Raw genomic sequence first — 20128 nt, 5'->3', positions numbered from 1 at the left:
AACGTACACCTGGGTGGATATCTCCACATTCAATCAGAACATGCTCCGCCGTTTCCTTATCACTTACGCGATGATTATCCTTATGCGATGGTTGAACAGCGCCCCCCAGCGAGTGCTTTGTCAACGTGAAAGTGACATGCGGAAATTAACAAGGACGCTTTTAAATCACACCGAAAGTGCAATCATTCGTTGAGCGAGAACGCATTGTTCGTTTTCATTAGACATTTGATTAGCAGAGTATGGCGGTGTTTTAGGATAGTTTTAGTACATGAATGAAAGACGTCGCTGTACATCTTCTAATAGTACGTTCCAATGCCTCAGCCATGTTTCCAAATACGAAAGTAGTTTGTTTTACGCAACACTCGTATCCTAATAACCGGTCAACTTAATAAGAAACACACTTCGTCAACGTTTCGTATTTCGTTTTATTATAAAAATCAGTATGAAAAACAGTTCAGCATATATAAACGTTCAGTGCCATATATCGTGATGAGTTGTTTATCTTCTTCTTCCTTCTTATTACTTTCTATGGCTCAACGAACGCAGGCAGCATTGTCTGTAGTATGTCAACTACACCTGTACAGAACACCTTGCGCCACTGCGCTGACTGTAGTGCGTAATGTACACGTCTTATTGTAGCACACAGATTTATTCCGCGCACTAAGCAAAGGGCGTCGGTACCGCCCTGTGTGCGTCTTGCTTCCTCTAACAGAAACCTATTTGAGACATGAAAACAGACAAAGTTGATCACTTTTTTTTTTATCTTCTAAACGCACTCTCAATCATACAAAGCAAACACACAGAGGCTGCGAACGATCAGTGCTAGCACTGTAACAAAACAAGAAAGGAAAGTGGTCATTTTTGACACAAAGTACTGAACATACCGTACGTAACCGGCACAGTGCTCAGATTTCACCACTATACGGTGGCAGCTGTGAAATGAACAAAAAAAAAAACACTCACGTGTGGGAACGAACGTAAAAGCACGTAACTCAACAGCCTTAATGTAAGGCTGTTTTCCGCGAAAACTCGTGGAGTCTACTTTACTGTACAGTTTGAAAGACTAATTACACATGAACGAAGTTTCGGGTGCCGTAGTTTTCTCTTTTAATTTGTAGAGAACACCTAAACTGTTAAAGGAAACAAAAACAAAAAACATGACGACGAGCATTCCAGTGTTTCTTTTTTTTTCTTCGCTGGACGACCGAAAATCCATTCATTCAAGTACACATGCCTAAGACTTGAGACGAAGTGAGAGGTGCGTTTATGCGTATATATATATAAATATTTATAGAGGCTTCTCAGAGACTATTTCGCTGTACAAATCACTATTTATCGTATAATATCTAACCTCCAACAACTGCCCTGTCACGAGAAGAAACAACAACTAGAAGACTGCCTGTATCCTAGCCAAACTCACGAAGCAATTCCTCTTAAAAGGCGCCTGGTGTATTTACCTAGAGCTCCTACGACAAACAAGGACTACCTCGCACTTGTGACGATGAAATCTCCGCCTCGGTAACGAATCAAGGGCACCTAATAAACCGAGTTGTAGTTACAGGCTTGTTCATTGCCTCTTATGTAATAACGCGCGTGGTTTCGATTTCCGGCGAGTTTCTAATGAGGCCTTCATGATGCGGATACCGCCAAGCCCGTAACGCTGATAGCTATTCTCTCGAAAATTTGTTCCTTAACAAATAGTGTCCTCAGTCTCTGACATAGGCGTGCGCACGGGGGCAGATGGGGGGGAGGGGAGGGCGCCATGTCTGCCCCATACCTTTATTCAGTCGGACACGTCCTGTAGTTGTTTAAAGGTGGGGGTTATGGCCATGCAGGTTTTTGACGATAATGATGGCCGAACACCCCTGATGGTGCATTCTAAGAACTCACCACTTTCTCTCTTTACCCCCGGAGAGCCGGTGACCAAAGGCAGGCCGTTGCGAGAAGGGCGTCATTGTTACGTTTTAATTTTTGCATTCATTGCGTAGCAAGTAATCTTTAGAATGGTTTGGTTTCTTTCAGACTTTACCAACGGGTAAGGAAGGGAGTGGGGGGGGGGGGAGGGGACGTGGAGAACTCTCCCCCACCCACAGCGCCCTCCAATGGCGAAGCCTGCGCACGCCTATGATCTCTGACGTAATAAATTGTCGCAGTAATGCAAAAGGCGTCATAGAACTAAGGCACGCAAAGTATATCGTATTCTGGTACACATTCAGAGTTCGACAGTCTGATGAAAACGTACCTTTCAATGAAAACGCTTTAGTCACAGAAATAAGCAATCAGTTTCGCATCGTATACAACAGTGCATCTGGCAGTGAAAGTTGGCACCATTTAACACCTGCGTTAGATAAGATTGTCAACACACAGTATCCGTTGGATGTTGACTAATCTGAGAAAACGAACACCGATGTGCGTGAGAGCTTGCACCACAAAAAAAAAAAAAAACTAAGACAGAAGACCTATTAGTTCCAAGAAAGCATCCACATTCAGGCCATGAGAACAGAATAAGTGTTTCTAGAGTTCCGTCGCATCTGAATGCGAGTTCCGAATGAACTGCCAAATGATGTACATATCTAAAAAATGCAGTTAATATTGTATTTGCATTAACCTATGTGTCACACCAAATACGACCATCCTTCTTTTAGAGTTGGGATGTACTCATTTAATGCAGCACTTGTGTCATCGATGAGCGTGAAGCGTTAAAAAAAAAACATAAAAATTTAGACATATATAATGTAAAACCGCTGATTACAAAACCGTGCATATCATTTTGCACCTGTGCGCTTGTCTTATTTATGATAAAGTCACGCATATGCACAAAAAAGTGTCATGGTAATACTCTTATCCCGCTACACATTTCATGGCCAATCACCACTGAAAAGCAAATGTCGTTAAAGTTTGCAACTGCGACACATCGTTATCAAATGCTGCTAAGTCAACACTTTGTCATGACCTGTGCGAACCAACGAGGTAGTGGAGAAGAAAAACGTGTTTTAATACCATTTGCAAAAAAAAGCGAATTCTTTTGCTCTTTCATTTTGTTCAGGCTAGGCCTCGTAGAACTGTCCTCGGCTGAAAATGTAGGGTCATTTCCCTTACTGCTTATGAACAAACAACTCATACGACGAGAACTAATCGAAATGACACCACACGCCAACATGGCTGCCTAAAACGTCTAAATATTTGAACGCGCCACAAAAAAAAAACTTCTCAACTACTACTTGCGGGTATACGATTATTTTTTTTTTCCTCTCTCACTTCATGAAACGAATGACCGTCTAGTTTAATATGTTCAACATTTTTATTGACTCTCACTGTTATGTTTGTGTGAAATATTTACAATGGTTTAGTGAAAAACGCACTTTTATTTATGACGATTGTTTTTTTTTTTAAGAAAAGAATACTCGCAACAGAGTTGCTGCGAGCACGGCGATGTGTTTGAGAAAGAAACTTTCTTTTTCTATCTCTTTTCCTCTCACAAATTCGAGCACACATGAATGTTTATAAATGGCGCAAGGTCTACCTAAAGTGAAATGCTGTATTTACAGATAAAGTGGAAAAATTGTTAAATACACGCTTTGTTAGGCTACGCACATGTTATTTATTTTCTCCATTTTGAGCAATGAATGCGTTTTCTAGTACATCTCTTTACATTCCCACTTTTCCGCAATACACGCGGTATGCGTGAAACGTCCTGTCAAAATGAGGCAGGCAACACTGCCCGGGTCGCGACCGCCCTCGCAAATTACAGCAGTGTTTCTCAAACACTGAGCCGCGGATACGAAGGGGTTTCTGGAAAACACTGTCAAATAATCAGAAACCGGTCTAAAGAAAGACGTCTTCAAGATGTGTTCAATACTTTCTAGGCAAGAAAACGCATCGAAAAGAGCTGCAGTAAGTAAACTGCGTACTTCTTCATCACTAGCCCCAGTAAAGCTTAAAACGTGGCAAAGGAGTGTCATTTACCAGGATTTGCGACTATGCCTCCATTAAATTGAGCATGACGGCTGCATCGTTATTACAATAATCTTTTTTTCGGAAGTTATTGGCACGCTGCACTCGTATTTGGTATTATCTCCAAAAATCCACGTAAACGCTGGTTTGTAAATTCCCGGTTCATTCTTGCGTGTTTACCTGTTTATAAAACTGCAATTCAATGCAAGTTTCTTGACTTCAGTACTAGACAGCGCCGCGGCACTTCTACATTGACGCTATTTTTAGGGTGCCAATTTGGGGTCTCTGCTGCAATCTCTTGTTCCTAGGCAACTGCACTCTCGGTAACGCTGCTCGGATGGTACACTTTGCCTGGTCAATGTAGCAAAAAAAAAAAAAAGAGGTTACAACTACAAGTCTACAGCATCGCAGGACCGAACAGTAAGTTTTACTATATGAATAGTACTGTGCCACCTCTTGAGCACTATTGAAACACAGAGCAACCGCGCTGTGCTTATGTTCAAGAACTGTCACCAACTGTTCCAGCCTTTCAGTTCTTCTACAGTACTGTGGCACCTTCTGTAGAAGGCGAAATGCATGCCACAAAGAATATGGTGTTCATCGCTGTTTCCACCTCCGACAACACCCGGCTGCTTTTCGCCTGCATATATCTCCTTTTTCTTTATAAAAAAATGGCTTCTTGCGCATTCCGCCCACATTTTGTAGTGCTGTATGGTGATATCTTTAATATCGCCGACGTTAATTTTAGACCGAATTCAACTTGGTTCTGGCAGAGGCTCTCCTCAGCTAGGCTCTAACCTGATGTGAAATGTAAACCTGAAGCACACCAAGTAAACACCGGAAGTGAGAAATGTATGATCGAAAGCTGTCAACGAGAGGTGCTTAAAAGCGTACATGGAAACTTTAAGGAAATGTAATGCTGGAAATTTGTACCCGGAAGTCACGTGATCGAAGCTGGAAGTGACGTCAATGAGGAGTGGGAGGATTGACGTAAATGCAACATTGTTTTCGTTCGATTTCAGTCCAATGACTGATTTGCGTAGCTATTTTTTCTCCTCCGCAGCCTCACGATGCCGGGTGTGTGCTTTTTAATTGACAATTTTAAGAAACCAGTTCTGAACTGCAGCATTGTAGTAAATGAAATGCATTGTGAAAGGAAGAGTGTGAGTGATATCCGAGGGCAAGCAAGCCAGAGGGTTAGGAGGAAGGACACTTCACGCCAGGACTATGCGCCTTATTGATATTACATTCTGCACATTTACTTTACAGATCCTGGTTCTCACTTTACATGCATTCTTGAGCGTGTTTGCGCGTCGAAAAATAAAAATAAAACGTTTTCCAGAAGGTGCGGACGCGAGTTGTCAGCAGGCCTAACCATCCGCGATGTTCATAAATGTTTGAGAATCACTGCAATAGACTGTTCGCTTAACGCCGCTCGATTTTTTTTTTCACTCCTGAGTACGAGCTTGCTGTACTTTGTATCCATGTGTTAAAAAAAAAAATCAAGCGCGCCTTCCCAACTTATGTAATGTGCCTTGGAAAGCATTTGCTATGATGCATAGAGTAAGTTGGCGACTAGAAGCAAGGTGAATCTTCTACAAAAAAAAGAAAACGAAAATAAAATATAATTGGTGTGTCCAGAACCTTACGCTCGAAAGATGTCGACGTAAATCTGCACTACACCCGTTCCTCATGCAAGAAATTAGATGCCCTAGTAGCTATGGCCTATGAAATAAGCAATGTACCGTGGAAGGAAATATGGGGATGAATAAAAGCATACACAGATCAATAGTTCAGAAGAAATGGTCGTCAAGGAAGCGAAATGGTTTTAAAAGGCGTTGCCCGAGACACCACTCGTATTTCAGACACCGAAACTTTGGCACCGCTTGCAAATTGCACATACGTTCATGACAATAACCGTTGCTATCCAATGAGTCAAAGACACAACACCAAAGGGTCTCAGGAATGGCAACTCTTTGCAAGCTGACGTATCTTACAACCGGGCTTGCTAAAGCTGCGTGAATGCTTCAATTAAACGCTCAAGAAAGAGCGCATCTATGTTATCGTCATCAACCCCCCCTCGGTTTATGTGAGACTCCTTCGGCACCACCGCCACAACTTTCGGCGTCACGTGACTTTGACGACACCGAAGCTACTTTGACGTCACTGCCGACCAGTGTTGAAGCCCGTGCACACATAGTGCTGCCGTTGAGAACAAACGTCGTTGTTTACGAGTGGCACGGTATCATGTATTAATTTGGAAGATGCCGAATACTTAAGTTAAGCGCGCTTATTTAGGCGCAAGCACCAATGTACACGATGAGATGAATATTTTTGAACGGGGCGGGTCGCTGAAGCCAACGTTGCGACAAGTGGTCTTGTCTGCTGCAAGGCCTCCACCTCTTCAAACCTCCACCTTCTACTAAACAACTCTCTTGTTTGAATGCACAGGATGGCCCCTTCACGCTTACTTAGGCGTACGCACCAATGACCACAGGGTGGTCATTTATGACTGGAAAAACGCCAATTCATGGCCTGTGCCCTTTAAGTTCAGACAAAATCCTTCTTTAAGTACAGACATCCATCTTGAGATCCAGAAAAATGCCTCTAAGTTCAGTCAACTTCAGCAAGCCTGATTATAAGAAACATCGTATCTAGTGCCAGCGTTCTAGAGTATTCACCCATTCTTCATGAATGTGTCACGGTCTCACTTAAAACGGCGCTTTCGAAACCATTATCCCGAAGGTACCAACCACCATAGTTACACCTCTTCCATCTCTCGCTCTCATTTCATAAACAAACAAAAAATGCGTGTCTCGTTCACTCAACTTCTTCGATGACACGACAAACTCAAGTCCCACCACCGACGGCCAAAGGACGCACCTATGTACACATCTCGAATCCCGTTAAAAGGGAGTAAAACTGCGTGTGGCAGCCGTATAGGAATATTTGGCAGCTCTCGAAAGGCAGTAGTTCATCTTCTTCCGTGGCCGCGCGCACGTGGAACGGCGGAGCCGCGCCGGAACGAAAGGCATCGACCCTCTGCTTACGAACGCGCAGGCAGATAAGCAGAACAGCGGCGTTCTTTCTGTGCATGGCGAGTTCTACGCATCCTCCGCCCTCCCTCTCCGATACTTGTCGAGAGAACCCTCGTCCTCCGCCTCGAAGTGCAATTGGAAAAAAGTGCCCTAAGAAAGTCATCCTCATAACAACACTTCCATCCGGTTTCCCTTGCGGTAGATCCTGATCTGCCCCGGGTGGTGATCGCCCATCGAAGTGCACCGGAAAGCGAGCACCCCTGTGTCCTTGCCGAAGTTCACCTCGAACCTGCAAGAAGCGGTAAAACGAATATACGCGCGGCAGTTATTAAGGCGAGAGCCTTAGATGGCCTCACCAAACGCGAAAAAGTGACCATCGGCGTCGGCTTCAACAAGAAGTGATGCAGAGAATCATCACGTGATGACGTCATCGTGACGTCACAGACGACCGAAACTTGTGACGTCACTATCATATATTAATGGCGTCATATAACGTGACGTCACATAATGACGACAACTCCTTCTGTTGTCGTGTTGCTTTTTGCGCTTGTCCTTGGAATAATGTGGAGCTTAAATGCAAAAATAGTCATCACGTGATGATGTCATCATGACATCACAGATCGCCAGCACTTGTAACGTCATGAAGTCATAATTCATCGTCGCTGGTATCGTCGCTTGGTCAAAGGTGTGCCGATCCCGGTGGCAGCGCGAAACCGCGTTAGGTGCAGAAAGCTTTCAGGGGAAAGGGGGAGGAGGGACGTAGAAGGATCAGTACAATCTACGAAGAAGAAGAAGATGGCTTTCACCTTCGAGTCGTCTTAGGCGAATGCATGAGGAGCCGTATGACTTTTCACGCATTACATAAAAACAAAAATGAACTACGTTAACCCCGGATTAAGGTAACGATTCTAGGTACTCTGGTGCTACTCTTTTATCGCACTTCAACTATCGTATCAACAGAATCGGCTGATCGAGAAGCGCAGATGATAAGGAAGAAATCATCGCGTCATGCCGGCTCGTACTTCTTTGCAATCAATGTGACAGCACATGTGAGCGGGAATGTGGAACTTCAATTTGAACTGGGCAAATTGCTCCAAACTGTAATGTGGCCATGTGCGGTCACGAACTTTTGAAGTTAGGCACACAGTACGCAGTACACGTTGACTATAACACAAACGACAAATACATATTGTTATATCCGGCGTATTCGTTGCAGATATGAGCGCTCGATACTGCTGGACGGAAATTTTCTCCTCATACTCCGTTCTTGTTGCAGTGAAAAAAAAAATAAACAAAGACTTGTAAATATTTACTTAGCAGGTATAAGCGCTTTTCATTGCGGTATGGTGCACTGAAATAGGGTCCATAATCTAATTTCACCGAAACATTCCCCTTTGCACTTGCGAAAGGAAAGCTCGTGCGAAGCTGTTAACTACCTAAAAAAAGGGAGCTTAATCCTCAATAGACATGGCTCATAGACCTTGTCACGTTTATAACTGGCTGCGGCTCCTATGGTTGTATAAGGGCAATCTTTAGTAGAGAATATACTTAGTGATAGCGGATATAGCAGAGAAAGGTGCAGAGAATAATGGTACTGTACTCGGTTACAATCTAAGAAAAAAAAGTCTCAGTTCCTCCAACAGTTGATTTCTGCCCGAACCACAAATACTTTTTCTCGGCTAATGTAAATACTACTGCATATTAAGAGTTAAATGTTCGTTTTTACTACCTAAAAGCATTATGTTTGAGTGAGGAGCGATGGTCAGAATTCCTGCCAAAATTCACGAGGACATTCAAGTTTCCTAAAATAAAGCCCGCGAAACAAACGCGTGCCTCTATGGGAAAGTCGACTATCTGAAACTCTGGAGAAGTGCTTGAAATCACGAAAACAAGTAAGCGATATTGGAATAGAGCGTTTATGCAAATTCTCTCTGGAAGAGACAGCAATCGCTGTGGGTGGAGTAGACATTTTTTCATGGGTTGTAACTGACTAAATTGCAGAGAAAGGCATTCCTGATTTGTGCATGCATAATGAAAGAAGCACGGCCGATAACAGCGCCTTTGCAAGGGCGTATGCTATAATTCCTTACAATGCTAATGACATCACTAGCTGCGGCGGTGGCAATGCCTGCGGAGGTGTAGATAAGTTGTAAAAGCTCAAAAAATGCTTAGTCATGAATGATGTTCGTGGTGTATGTTGACGGCACTTACTCTGTCGAGAAGTTGACTTCCGGCGTCTTCCCAGTGGCGTTTTGAATGACTAGAAAGAGCTTGGTCACGATCTCGATGACGTGGCCAGTTTCGAAGATGAAATCTCCTTTCTTTCTTGTCGCTTCAGTCTGTTCAAACAAAGAACATAAATGTCATATAAACAGTCGTGTATATTGAGCTCCTGAAACGTCAAATGTTTAAATGTCATGTTATGGAGCAACGTTGTAGAGTTAAGAAATTCGTTTTCCTATTTTATTTTATTTTTCTGCAGAAGCCGGTACAGGGTAGTGACCTGCAAGTGGTTTGCGTGTGACGGCAAAACAGCTGGATGTAACCTTTTTTGGGGAAAAAGTCTTTCCTCGGAGTAGTGGTCTTGTTCTTTTTTTTTTACATCCCAATATATTGTAAACTTCAACAAAAATACTAAATGATAACATAGTGCAATGCTATAAATGTGATTTCCCTGCAGGCCCCAAGCTATTCAAACGATATACCGAACATCTTTGCCCCATTATGTTCCCGATGTGTAGTCGGATGCTGAACCTAAGACGTCGAAGTCAACGACGAAGCGCCTTAGATGACGATCCTGTGCTGGCTATAGATAGGTGCGACGGACCACTTCAGTAATAATAAATTAGTGGGCGTGACATTTCCAAAATTTGAACAGCGTTTATCTTCATATGAACATGAAGTATTGTGCTTGGTGAGCATAAAAAATTTCACATTCTATATCTTCGCTATGTTCTGCCACTCGTACAGCCATGACAAAAGACAGTTTGTCAAGACCCTGTCGATTGCTATCTCGCGCACTTTCGTCGAAAAACACTAATGATTCACATGCTCACATTTAATACGAACAAACACAAGTAGTCGTGGATTGCATTCCAGGCGGTGAAGGACATCTCAACAGAAACGCACAAAAAGCAATGAAGGTACGAAACGAGAGGCCTCGCTCGTACTGAATTACCGTGCGTATGTGAAAGACAGCGATGTCGTCCAGGAAAGGACTGAGCGATATCCTGTAGATGTCGGTCACTGGAATGCGGTACTTGATCTGCAAGGTCCGCTGGTCCATGATCAGCATCGCGTTGGTGCTCACCACGAACAGAGTCTGTACGCACTGCACGCACGGGTAACAGGTCAACGAAGAACGCCAGGAAGTAGCAGTAAATAAAAGCGTCAACGAATTTTACACGAAGGCAACCTCACTGCGATGCTGTTCAAGAACAGTGACACAAGTTTGTCCGTGTCTAGCACATAACATCTGTACACCAGTGGCACTAAAATGCTGTGTGCGCAGCTGTTAGGATATCGATACCGTCGTGAAGAGGAGTGAGTGCCTCTGAGATTGGGCTGCGCGCAAGGGAGGCAACAGCGAGTCACCGGATTTCGGAGGTCACACACCGTAGCTGTTAACGAGCGAGTCAACAGGGACAAGGCGCTCGTGCGCATCGTTTAAAGGAGTACTGACACGATTTTGAAGTGCAGCAAAACGGACGTTTTTGGTTTCCTTGGCATGTAGTGTTAACGCTCTCCCCACACCGCATCCGGGAAACACGCATAAATATTTAAGTTTGATTTTAAAGTTTTCATCTCCCAGCATCTGCAAGGCAGCTTCACCGCATGGAAAGCCCTATGACGTTTCAAGTCAGCTCACTTGGTTTGCGAAATCTGGGTTCTGCATGCAGCCTAAATCACAGAAATCGCTGTCGGAGGCACTGGACGACAGTTCACTCATCATGAACCACGTTCGACTGACAGCAAAGGACAGCAGGTGCATATTTCGTGGGTTGCAGTCTGCCCGTGACGTCTTCATAGTGACGTGTCAAGTCTGCCCGTGACGTCACGGGCAGACTTGACACGTCACTATGAAGCCGCCCTCTCGAAACCAAAACCGAAACTGCTGGTTGAAAGAAGCGGTATTAAAAATATATGCAATGCATCCCCAGGCACCACGACACTCTTTTTAGGGTTCTCGACACCAGTGCTTTCATTTAGAGCAACAACCCGAAAAATTTTAAAATTCATGTCAGTACTCCTTTAACAGCGGCTACCGAAACGTTTTCCGTAGTAACACCGCGGAAAATGCCCAACGTTCTTATGCAATCTACAAATGCCCTCGTTTTCATCGCGGCTTCTGTATTAGAAAGAACTTGGCAAGCAACTGTAAGAAGTACTTATACATTATTAACTGAATTACGTAAAAGGCGGAGAAATCGACGCAAAATGTGTGCGTGTGTAATTATTTTCAGTCGTGTTCATCTTATCAATGTCTGCTGCTGACGTGAGACAGCGACAGTAAGGAGGGCAGGGCCGAGTATGTTTTTCTCGCGTGGTCGCTGCGTAACTCACCTTGCCGCTAGACCTCGTTATCTTGCTGATGATGTCCGCGAAGACGATGTACTGGTCCCCCGTTTCGTCCGATAGCCGTTTCCACTTCACGTTCTGGCGCAGCCGTACATAGTCACCCCGGAACGGATGGGACACGCTGCAACGAACAACAAAAACGACCACTCTTGCTTATGTGCGTAGTGTTCGATAAGCGTAGTGTTCCTATATGACGCCCCACATGCATTCCTTGGCTTCATAATCTGTTGGTTTCATAACCTTTTGTGTCTAACAAAAAAACTGGCTTCTCGATCGAGCTATTCCCTTTTTTTTTTCGTTCAATATATTTGTAGGGCGTTCGCGTGTACACTCTTCTGGCACGACGACCATGAAACTTTTTGTAATTTTGACATGCAAAAAAAAAAAAGACGGGAGGTGTTATGCAATAAATAACACAAGAATAATACTACTCAAAATCAGAATGCAAAAATGTCTCAAAAGCAGGGTGAGTTCATGATTCTAAAAGATTTACTCCCACTTAACATATCGCTACAGTATTAACAAAATTACGTAGACGTTTGGCCACCTATGCGGGTGGCATCCTCAGTATACACTGGCACAGTAAATCTATTACTTTACGTAAAGATTTACTTTGCCAGTATACACTGGCAAAGTAAATCTTTTAGAATCACAAAATCAGAATTAGCTAATCGGGTTTACAGAGATACAACGACCAGTATTACCATCCACGAATGTATTTATTAAGCAGCTGTATCAAGGTTTACGCTTATGAAATAGTTGTTGCCGAGCGCTTCATGGAAATTTTCACCAATTAATGATGAAAATTGTTTTGCTCACTAGCAAAACGTAGGTACTGGGGTGGTCAAAAGTTGCCAGGCCACGCTGCCTTATGAATACATAGCACAGTGTTCTGGGAACTTTCGAACACCCCTGTAGATGTTTTCGTCAGCGACCGACCTACACCAATTACTTTCCAACATGCAAAGCGTAAAGCTGGCGTTCGCTGAAGCGATGCTCAGACTATGACTGGAAGCCTATATACACTTCCAGAAGACAAGTTCATGGAAATAATGAACAGAGAGATGTGGCTATTCACTACTCCTAATGCACCGCACTGAGCTGTCGATTCATCACATTATCTCGTTGTACCATGCTGTTTTACCACTGGCGCCCTCGTATTGGAGTTCGCTTCATTCGGGGTCATATGCAACGACGTCAGACTCAAGGACATGGAGTGTGAGAGGAGTTGGAAGTGAAACGCACAAAGCACCGCTTACCTTTTCGGATAGGAGGCCTTGTTGTCTTTGAAGATGATGCTGGCAGTCATTTTCTCGCGCATGCGGTTTCGAGCAGTTTGATCGAGTTTCTGCTTGTACCGCGTACACTGAAACAAAGCGTGGAAACACCAACAGCTGTACTTTAATGATGTCAGGAATGAACAGCCGTGCTGCAATTATGGAACTCACAAGCCACGAGCATGCACGAGCCACGAGCAGAGCACGCATAAATGCAAACAACACAATCCTAATACGGGAAAGAAACAGGAGACGTGAAAATAGCTTGAGTAGTCACTCAAGACAGTTGTTATATATGTGGTTACAAAAAAACTCACAGGGTCCCTTATGCATTCACCTAAGATGGCTCGAAGGCTAAAGCCATCTTCTTTTTCTTCTCACTTGATGTATTGATCCTGCCCCGCCGCCCTCCGAAAGCTTTCTGTACCTAAAGGTTTTGCACTGGCTCCAAGATCGGAGGCACCTCATCTAGTTTTGCACTGCCTCCGTGATCGCTCCCCCTTTGACCAAGGTACGATGTTATGCGATGACGTCATCACGTGACGTTACGTCACATGACGTCAGTGGCGTCATGATGACGTCATAATGACTTCACACATTTCGGCGGTCTGTGATGTCACGATGACGTCGTATGGTGACGTCATCACGTTAGGATAGATGTTTTGCATCACTCGAACCTGACGCCGCTGGACGCCGACGATCAATTTTCGCGTTTGATGAGCGATCTGAGGCTTTCGCCTTAATAATTCAGAGCCCCTACATTGGTGTCAAGAGGCACGGCCACTGGATGGAAAAGCGGCTGAGGAAGAGGGATGCCACTGAAGCCAGTCGCTGCGGCTGCACGTTCTGCGGCAGCGGATTTTCGCTCAAGTTCGCGCTTCTGTGCGCGTTGGCGCTCCTTCAACTCCCGCTATTCTTTCTCCGAACGAGCGGCACGCGTCCGTACCATAGCGAGTCCATAGGGCAACTGCTGATAACAGCACTAGCGCGATCTGGACGTCACGAGACAAAGGGGCACAACGATTGGCGGGAAGTGCCGCCGCCGAGTATCACGACACTTGTGAAAGAGGCATTGGCGGTTGCAAGGGGGCGAGGGGCGCCGAAATTTGTTGTTCTACACTTCGTTTCGTCCGCGGACGCGATCCGCCAGAACCTACTCACATACAGCTTCGCTGTAATAAATTCGCAATTTTTTTTACTAGCATTTGACTTCGTGAAGTTTAGTAACGCTGGCCTTCGTGTCTATAGCTGATTTCAAGCTATCTTAATGCTTTGTATTGAGTTCGCTATTAGAAGATGTTATTTAAGGATTAGCACAAAATGATTCAGTACCTCACTGCGTTATTGCTATTTACACCTTCGTTACTGTGAATATCTTTCATATTGTAGCCAAGAGTCAATCAATTAATTCGAACGACTGTTACATTATGCGCCAGTTACCGATCGCCTTGTGCGTCTTAGGGAAACTCTGCATACGCACCACAACTGTACAGGCCGGATACCCCTCGCAATTGGAGTACAGTAAATGGTTATTAAGGCGAAAGTCTTCAATGCCTCATCAAACGCGAAAATTGACCGGCGTACCGCGTCGGCGGCTCAACACGAGTGATGCAAAAGATCATCACATAATGACGTCACCTTAGGTGTCACCATGACGTCACAGGTCGCCAACATTTGCGAAGTCATTATGACGTCACATAACGTGACGTTATCCCATGACATCATTGCTTGGTCAAAGGTGAGCCGATGCCGGAGGCAGTGCAACACAATGTGAGGTGCAAAAAGCTTACCATGCCTCCGATCCCGGAGGCAATGCGAAGTTGCGTTAGATGCTGAAAGCTTTCGGAGGGGGGCGCGGGAGCTTCATCACATCGACATAGAAAAAAAAGATAAAAAGATGACGGCTTTCGCCTTCGAGTCGGCTGATGCGGATGCATTAGGGACCCTGTGGCTTATTCGTATTTTTTATGATTAACTAACTTTGTTCACGGAGCATGTTGGTGTAACTGTGTAGGGAAATTCCGACGCCTTGGAACTATGGAACTAGAACACTGCTCTCTTTTATTAACGCGATAGCGTTAGAGAGCTCGTGTCGCAGAAATTGCGTTGTCGGTGTCGGCACCGTTGGTTGTGAGCGAAAAATCGACCGTGAGCGAAAAATCGAGAAAGCAGCAAATAAAATAAAGAATAACAATTTCGGTTTCATTGAGGATCGAACCCGGGCCGTTCGCGTGGCAAGCAGGTGTCCTACCACGAAGCCACGAGGTTACTTGCAGCTACTTCGGAAAAAAACACTACATAAATGCTATGTAGTGGAAGGAGTCTCGTTAACGCATTTTGTTCGACAGGTGTCACGACGAAAACGAGCCCATTCGGCGATTTGTAGGCGCATTTGGGAGACCATCAAACTACGTCGAAAAAGGCCGGGATAGTGCAGCCATCGCCGCTAAAAACACACACGAACTTTCAAACAGCTCTAAAAATGGACAACTATGTCCATCTAGCGGAAAACATATCAACAAGCAGACAGCAAACGCTAGATAATGTGCTGCCATCTGTGAGGCATTGTGAGACTCTTCATGGCCTCCGAGATGGCAAGCGCGCGGCGTGTATCTTAGAGGCCATGCTACTCTTGCTTTAGATCGAAAACATGTGCCATTCGCGCGCGCGCGCGCGCGCGCGCGCGCGTGTGTGTGTGTGTGTGTGTGTGTGTGTGTGTGTGTGTGTGTGTGTGTGTGTGTGTGTGTGTGTGTGTGTGTGTGTGTGTGTGCGCGCGCGTGTGTGTAACAAAACACATTAATAAGTATGCACTTAGTGGTTGAAGTGCGCACTAGGGGCCGGATTTCGCTATTGCGTTCAACTCTTAAAGGCGAAGCTTTTATTGATTTAAACATATAAAGCACCAGAATTTGAAATAAGGAATCAGGGTAGTTATTGTCTCTTATAAGATGCAGCACGGGCACCTGCTTCAAAATGAGAGAGAGGCAAAACGATCCACCGTTTAACGAGAATGTAGGCAAGGACGCTTGTATTTTGTGGACTGCTTCAGCACATAATCTTTTTTTGTGTTAAACTTTGGAACTTCTCTCTCTGTATATTTTTATAATCCTTACTTGTATCTTTCGAATTTTTATTGCAGAGTAACGCTGAAGGAAAGAAGACAGTGGGTGTATACAGATGCCGACACCTCCATAAAAAAGTCAATAAAAAAAGTCGCGCGTAGCGTACCCTCCATTTGTGGTGCAACTTCCTCAGCAGGTGGCTGGTCTGCAACAGGAACCGAGGCGCCGGAGGCCACGAGCGATCCGCCGGCGAGTCCGATGGCAAGTTGCGCGCCAGCCACAGCAGGTACCGCCGGCGCTGCGAACGCCAAAGGGGGGACGAGCAACATCGCCAGCGGGAGCCGCCAGTAAGAGCTCGGTCGGTAAGCCTCACACGGGCACCGCGCGCGTGCGCTGTCAACACCCTCTTGCTAGTTTCGTTTACCCCAACTTCGTTGCAAAAGGGAAGGTCGGGCCAGTTGGTTTGGGTTCATTTTTATACAGGGCAAAATACAGAGACACACATCAGAGGGCTGAACAACACGAGCGCTGAATGACAACTGTTGTCAGTCAACTGTGATTGTCAGTCAACGGTGAGTGCCAACTGTTCCCTGTTGTCCCTCACCAGAGTCACCCCCTCCCCTCCCCAAGAAAAAATATGTATACTCCAATTTTAATAGCCCACACTCACTGATTGATATCACATAAGAGTTTCTAGAAAGCGCTGCATAAACAGACGTCATCTGGACGTGTTTCCTCCAATGTGTATGCATTTCTTTTTTCTGAAGACAAAACAAAAAATTATTTCTTTTTCGTGCTTTACAGCTTCGCAAGTATTTCTTTTTATCGCGAAAGCACGGGTACTTAACGTTCTAAAAGGGGCACTATGTAAATCTCTACATTGATCAACTTTCGGTGCCACTGGAGGGGAAACCAATAAAAGAAACTCAAAATGGAGGGAGAATACCTTAAGACAGCATGAAACGCATGCAAAACGTCATACATAAAAACACATTTAACATTTCGCGGACGGGCGTAATTACCACAGCTAGCAGCTAGTGATAGAAAAAAAAAGCGAAGCAAGTACTCCACAATAATAACTGCGGGAAACTATTTCACCGGCTCACATATAAATCAAGGCTCCTGCTTATGTTGAACTTGTCTTATTGCATCGAGCGCTGTGAATGTATTGTTCGAAAATGCCAATCTCGTGACACTGAAAGTAATCCCTGCAGTAACACCGATAAATAATTGGAAGGAGCAATGCAAATGGTTCTGACGTGTGCGCCGACGCCATCATTGTCACGACACCTCTAGCTCCTGCTTTTAGTAGACAGCATGTTTGTTTCGTTCTTTTTGCGTCTAAAGCTGCGATACGTAAGTTGCATGCGTCTTAACATCAGCAAGTGTATAGGCCTGAACATGTCCAAAGCAATATAACCACCTATAAATACGGAATTTGCTTTCGAAGAAGTACTAGAAGATGTGGAGCTTGTTATTGCATGCTGTTTACGAAAGCCATGCGGCCGAGAATAATGGGGGAAAAAAATGGAACCTTCACGCAGAGTGGAGGCATCGTTTAAAACACGAATGGCCGTTTCTCTAGCAGGTTAGCGAACACATCTGAATAAAGTCACTTCGGTTCACTCTTAATTCATAGCTATGATGCTTATGTGTAATAAAAACATAAGAAAAAACTGAGGGCGGCGTGTTAACGTTGTTCTACACATGGACGAATAGTTAAGAGGTAGCAATGTAACTGGTTGCGTTAGACATCCGCTCGTAAAACAGGCTGATGTTACAATGCAAACCGCATGCACTCGATGTAATTTTATGGTTATATCCAACACTATACCTCTGATTATTCAGTCAGAAGAAATTTTGAAGGCACTGTTGCTGCATTATAAGCGTGTTATTTCATTCCTACAGTTGGATCATTGATGTTTGTTTCGGGGCTGTCGCATGAAAGCGTGGCTACAAGGAAGTCTCAACAGCGTGGAGGCGTTGCTATAAGAAAATTACAACAGCGAAAACGATGTTCCGGCTCGGAGCTTTCAGTCAAGGGTTTGTATAAATGCGAGTTCGCAATCCCGAAGTTTGCAGGGATCTACAAAGGTTGAACGAGCACGAGTGCTCACTGAGGAGCACACAACATGACACGTCTACAAAGGCAGTAGTTCACATGCGCTACGCACGTGAGCAGTTTGGGTGACAGCTTGCCGCTGCTGGCGCTAGCAAGGCGAACCACAACACTCGACTTCCGAGTCTCTCCAAAAATATCAAACAAATGCTCTGAACATCCTTACCGAAGTAAGGATGAATGAAGCTGTCAGAGCTATGGTTGCGCATAGCCTCAAACACTTCGCTGACGTTTTTTTTCTTTTCCTCTTACTATTGATGAACGAGCCCACAAGCTATGTTTTCGAATACACATATTAGACAGCACTCGCAATATACTGCTTGTACTCCTTCACGTTCAAACGCGAAAAAAAATTACTTTTACGGTTGCACGCATGGCGGCTACGGGATGCATCGAAGCAATGGCAGGCAAGCGATAATCATCTAGATCTAGTCAGCCAGTAGCGAGCGAGTAATCATGCAAAGCGACATGCCGGGCCCAGCCTTCGTGGCTTTTGGAGGACAGCACGATTGGAAAAAGCGGACTCTACAGGGAGGTTTCACAGTCGCGCAGGTGGCGGTTTTTTTTTCTTTCTTTTGTGGCCGCTCACCTTATAGAGGCGGTAGGATCTGCCCAGGACACGCGCCGCACACTCCCGCTTCCTCGCCTGCCTGACGCCGTGGAACTCCTCCCTCGTCTTCAAACGTCCATCATGCACACACATACACACAGAACAGAACCCCACCTCACTGCTGATTCACGACGATATACACTTACGCGGCAGTCGCGACCACGCGCACAAAACCAAGCAATAACGAAACCATGCACCCACTATTCCTTTCTCGCTTTCCTCGTGATCCCGCTGCCACTCGTGCAAATCAGCTGCTGCAAGCAGGCGCGTGCTACAGCGGCTCCGGAAAGTATGAGAGATATGTGTATTATACATTTAAGTGCGGCCGTCAAGAGTGCAGTGTGCTTCGAAGCAGGGCAAGTGCGTCAGAAAACAAAAAAGTTCGAGCAGCAAGGCAAAGCAGAACGCAAGGACCAAGGTGACTGAGCGCGAAGTGAGCAGTGTCGCACGGTGCACACTGAAACCTGTGCATTACGTCGCCGTCGATTGCGCGGTAGACATTAAAGAAAAGTTATGCGTAACGATTATGCTGAAAATGTGCAATAGAACAAGTCATACTTCGACGTGTATGTGATGACGTTTAGTATCCGTATGGTGGCTAGAGGGGGAAGTGTGACGGGCGAGAGCGGAGGGCTGTACGAATTCCCAGTGAAAGATGGCGGTAACACCAGGTGGCGCTACCTGCGCCGTAGGTGCTTGCGGCGGCATTTGCCTGCTTTGCGTATGGCCGCTAGACGTTAGTTTCACTTGTTTATACTAATCGCTTATACCCCGCGCCAGTGCTGTTAAAGGCACTACGTGTTTGTTTCGCTAAGAAGCATGTGTTCAGGTTCATAGCGGTGTTAAGCAAGAGGAAAAAAAAAAAGAAAACCAAGAATGCTTCTAAATCAGACCGAAGTGGCGTGCCTCCAGGTTTTCATATTTAAATGTTCTTAATATCGGTTTGCTTTGACATGCTTAATCTGCAACAGTGTGGAAAAACTGGACTAGTTGGTTGATTTTCATGGTAAAAGCAGCGCAAAACGACGGCAACACGAGAAGAAGAACGACACAGGACAGGCGCTGAACTGTTCAGCGCTGGTCCTGTGTCGTTCCTATTATCGTGTTCCTTTTGCACTGCTTTTACCATATTTATAGGCTGCTTCAGTTGAACTAAACCCCTTGCTCAGCTACATAGCTCAGCTGACTTTAAAGTGTTTTTTCCTCTTGGTGAAATGTAAACTGTTTACAATCGTTCATAGCGAGTATATTGGCTGCAGTGCAGTGCGTTTTTTTTTTTCTCTCTTAGTCCGCACCCGCCTCTCCCCTTCATTTCCTCTGCATTGTGGGGGGTTCTCTTGAGCGCGAAATGTTCAAAGCATCTACATTTTCCGGCTCCTTTCCTTGAGAAAACTGAAGTGGGGATCGGAATGCTGCAGCTGGAGGCTCTTTGATACTGAACATTTTATCTTAATATTTTAGCGATAGTTCTGTCTATACAAGGACCAATG

General features: G+C 45.0%; 1 protein-coding gene across 1 annotated transcript in view; it reads right to left on the bottom strand.

The window, feature by feature from the left end:
• Window positions 1–405: 405 nt before the first annotated feature.
• The window catches only part of LOC119393817 (unconventional myosin-Ia), a 190127-nt gene continuing 170404 nt past the window's right edge, over window positions 406–20128 (bottom strand). Inside the window, exons 26-32 of the mRNA XM_037660996.2 lie at window positions 18618–18704; window positions 16076–16207; window positions 12830–12936; window positions 11556–11691; window positions 10171–10323; window positions 9204–9331; window positions 406–7281 (exon numbers count right to left, since the gene is read on the bottom strand). Of these exons, the coding sequence (XP_037516924.1) occupies window positions 7158–7281; window positions 9204–9331; window positions 10171–10323; window positions 11556–11691; window positions 12830–12936; window positions 16076–16207; window positions 18618–18704 (867 nt within the window). The 3' untranslated portion in view covers window positions 406–7157. The remainder of the gene's footprint in view (window positions 7282–9203; window positions 9332–10170; window positions 10324–11555; window positions 11692–12829; window positions 12937–16075; window positions 16208–18617; window positions 18705–20128) is intronic.

The sequence above is a fragment of the Rhipicephalus sanguineus genome, chromosome 5 (assembly GCF_013339695.2).
Source record: "Rhipicephalus sanguineus isolate Rsan-2018 chromosome 5, BIME_Rsan_1.4, whole genome shotgun sequence".
Classification (NCBI taxonomy): Eukaryota; Metazoa; Arthropoda; class Arachnida; order Ixodida; family Ixodidae; genus Rhipicephalus; species Rhipicephalus sanguineus.
This window is presented reverse-complemented; position numbering and strand designations above follow the sequence as displayed.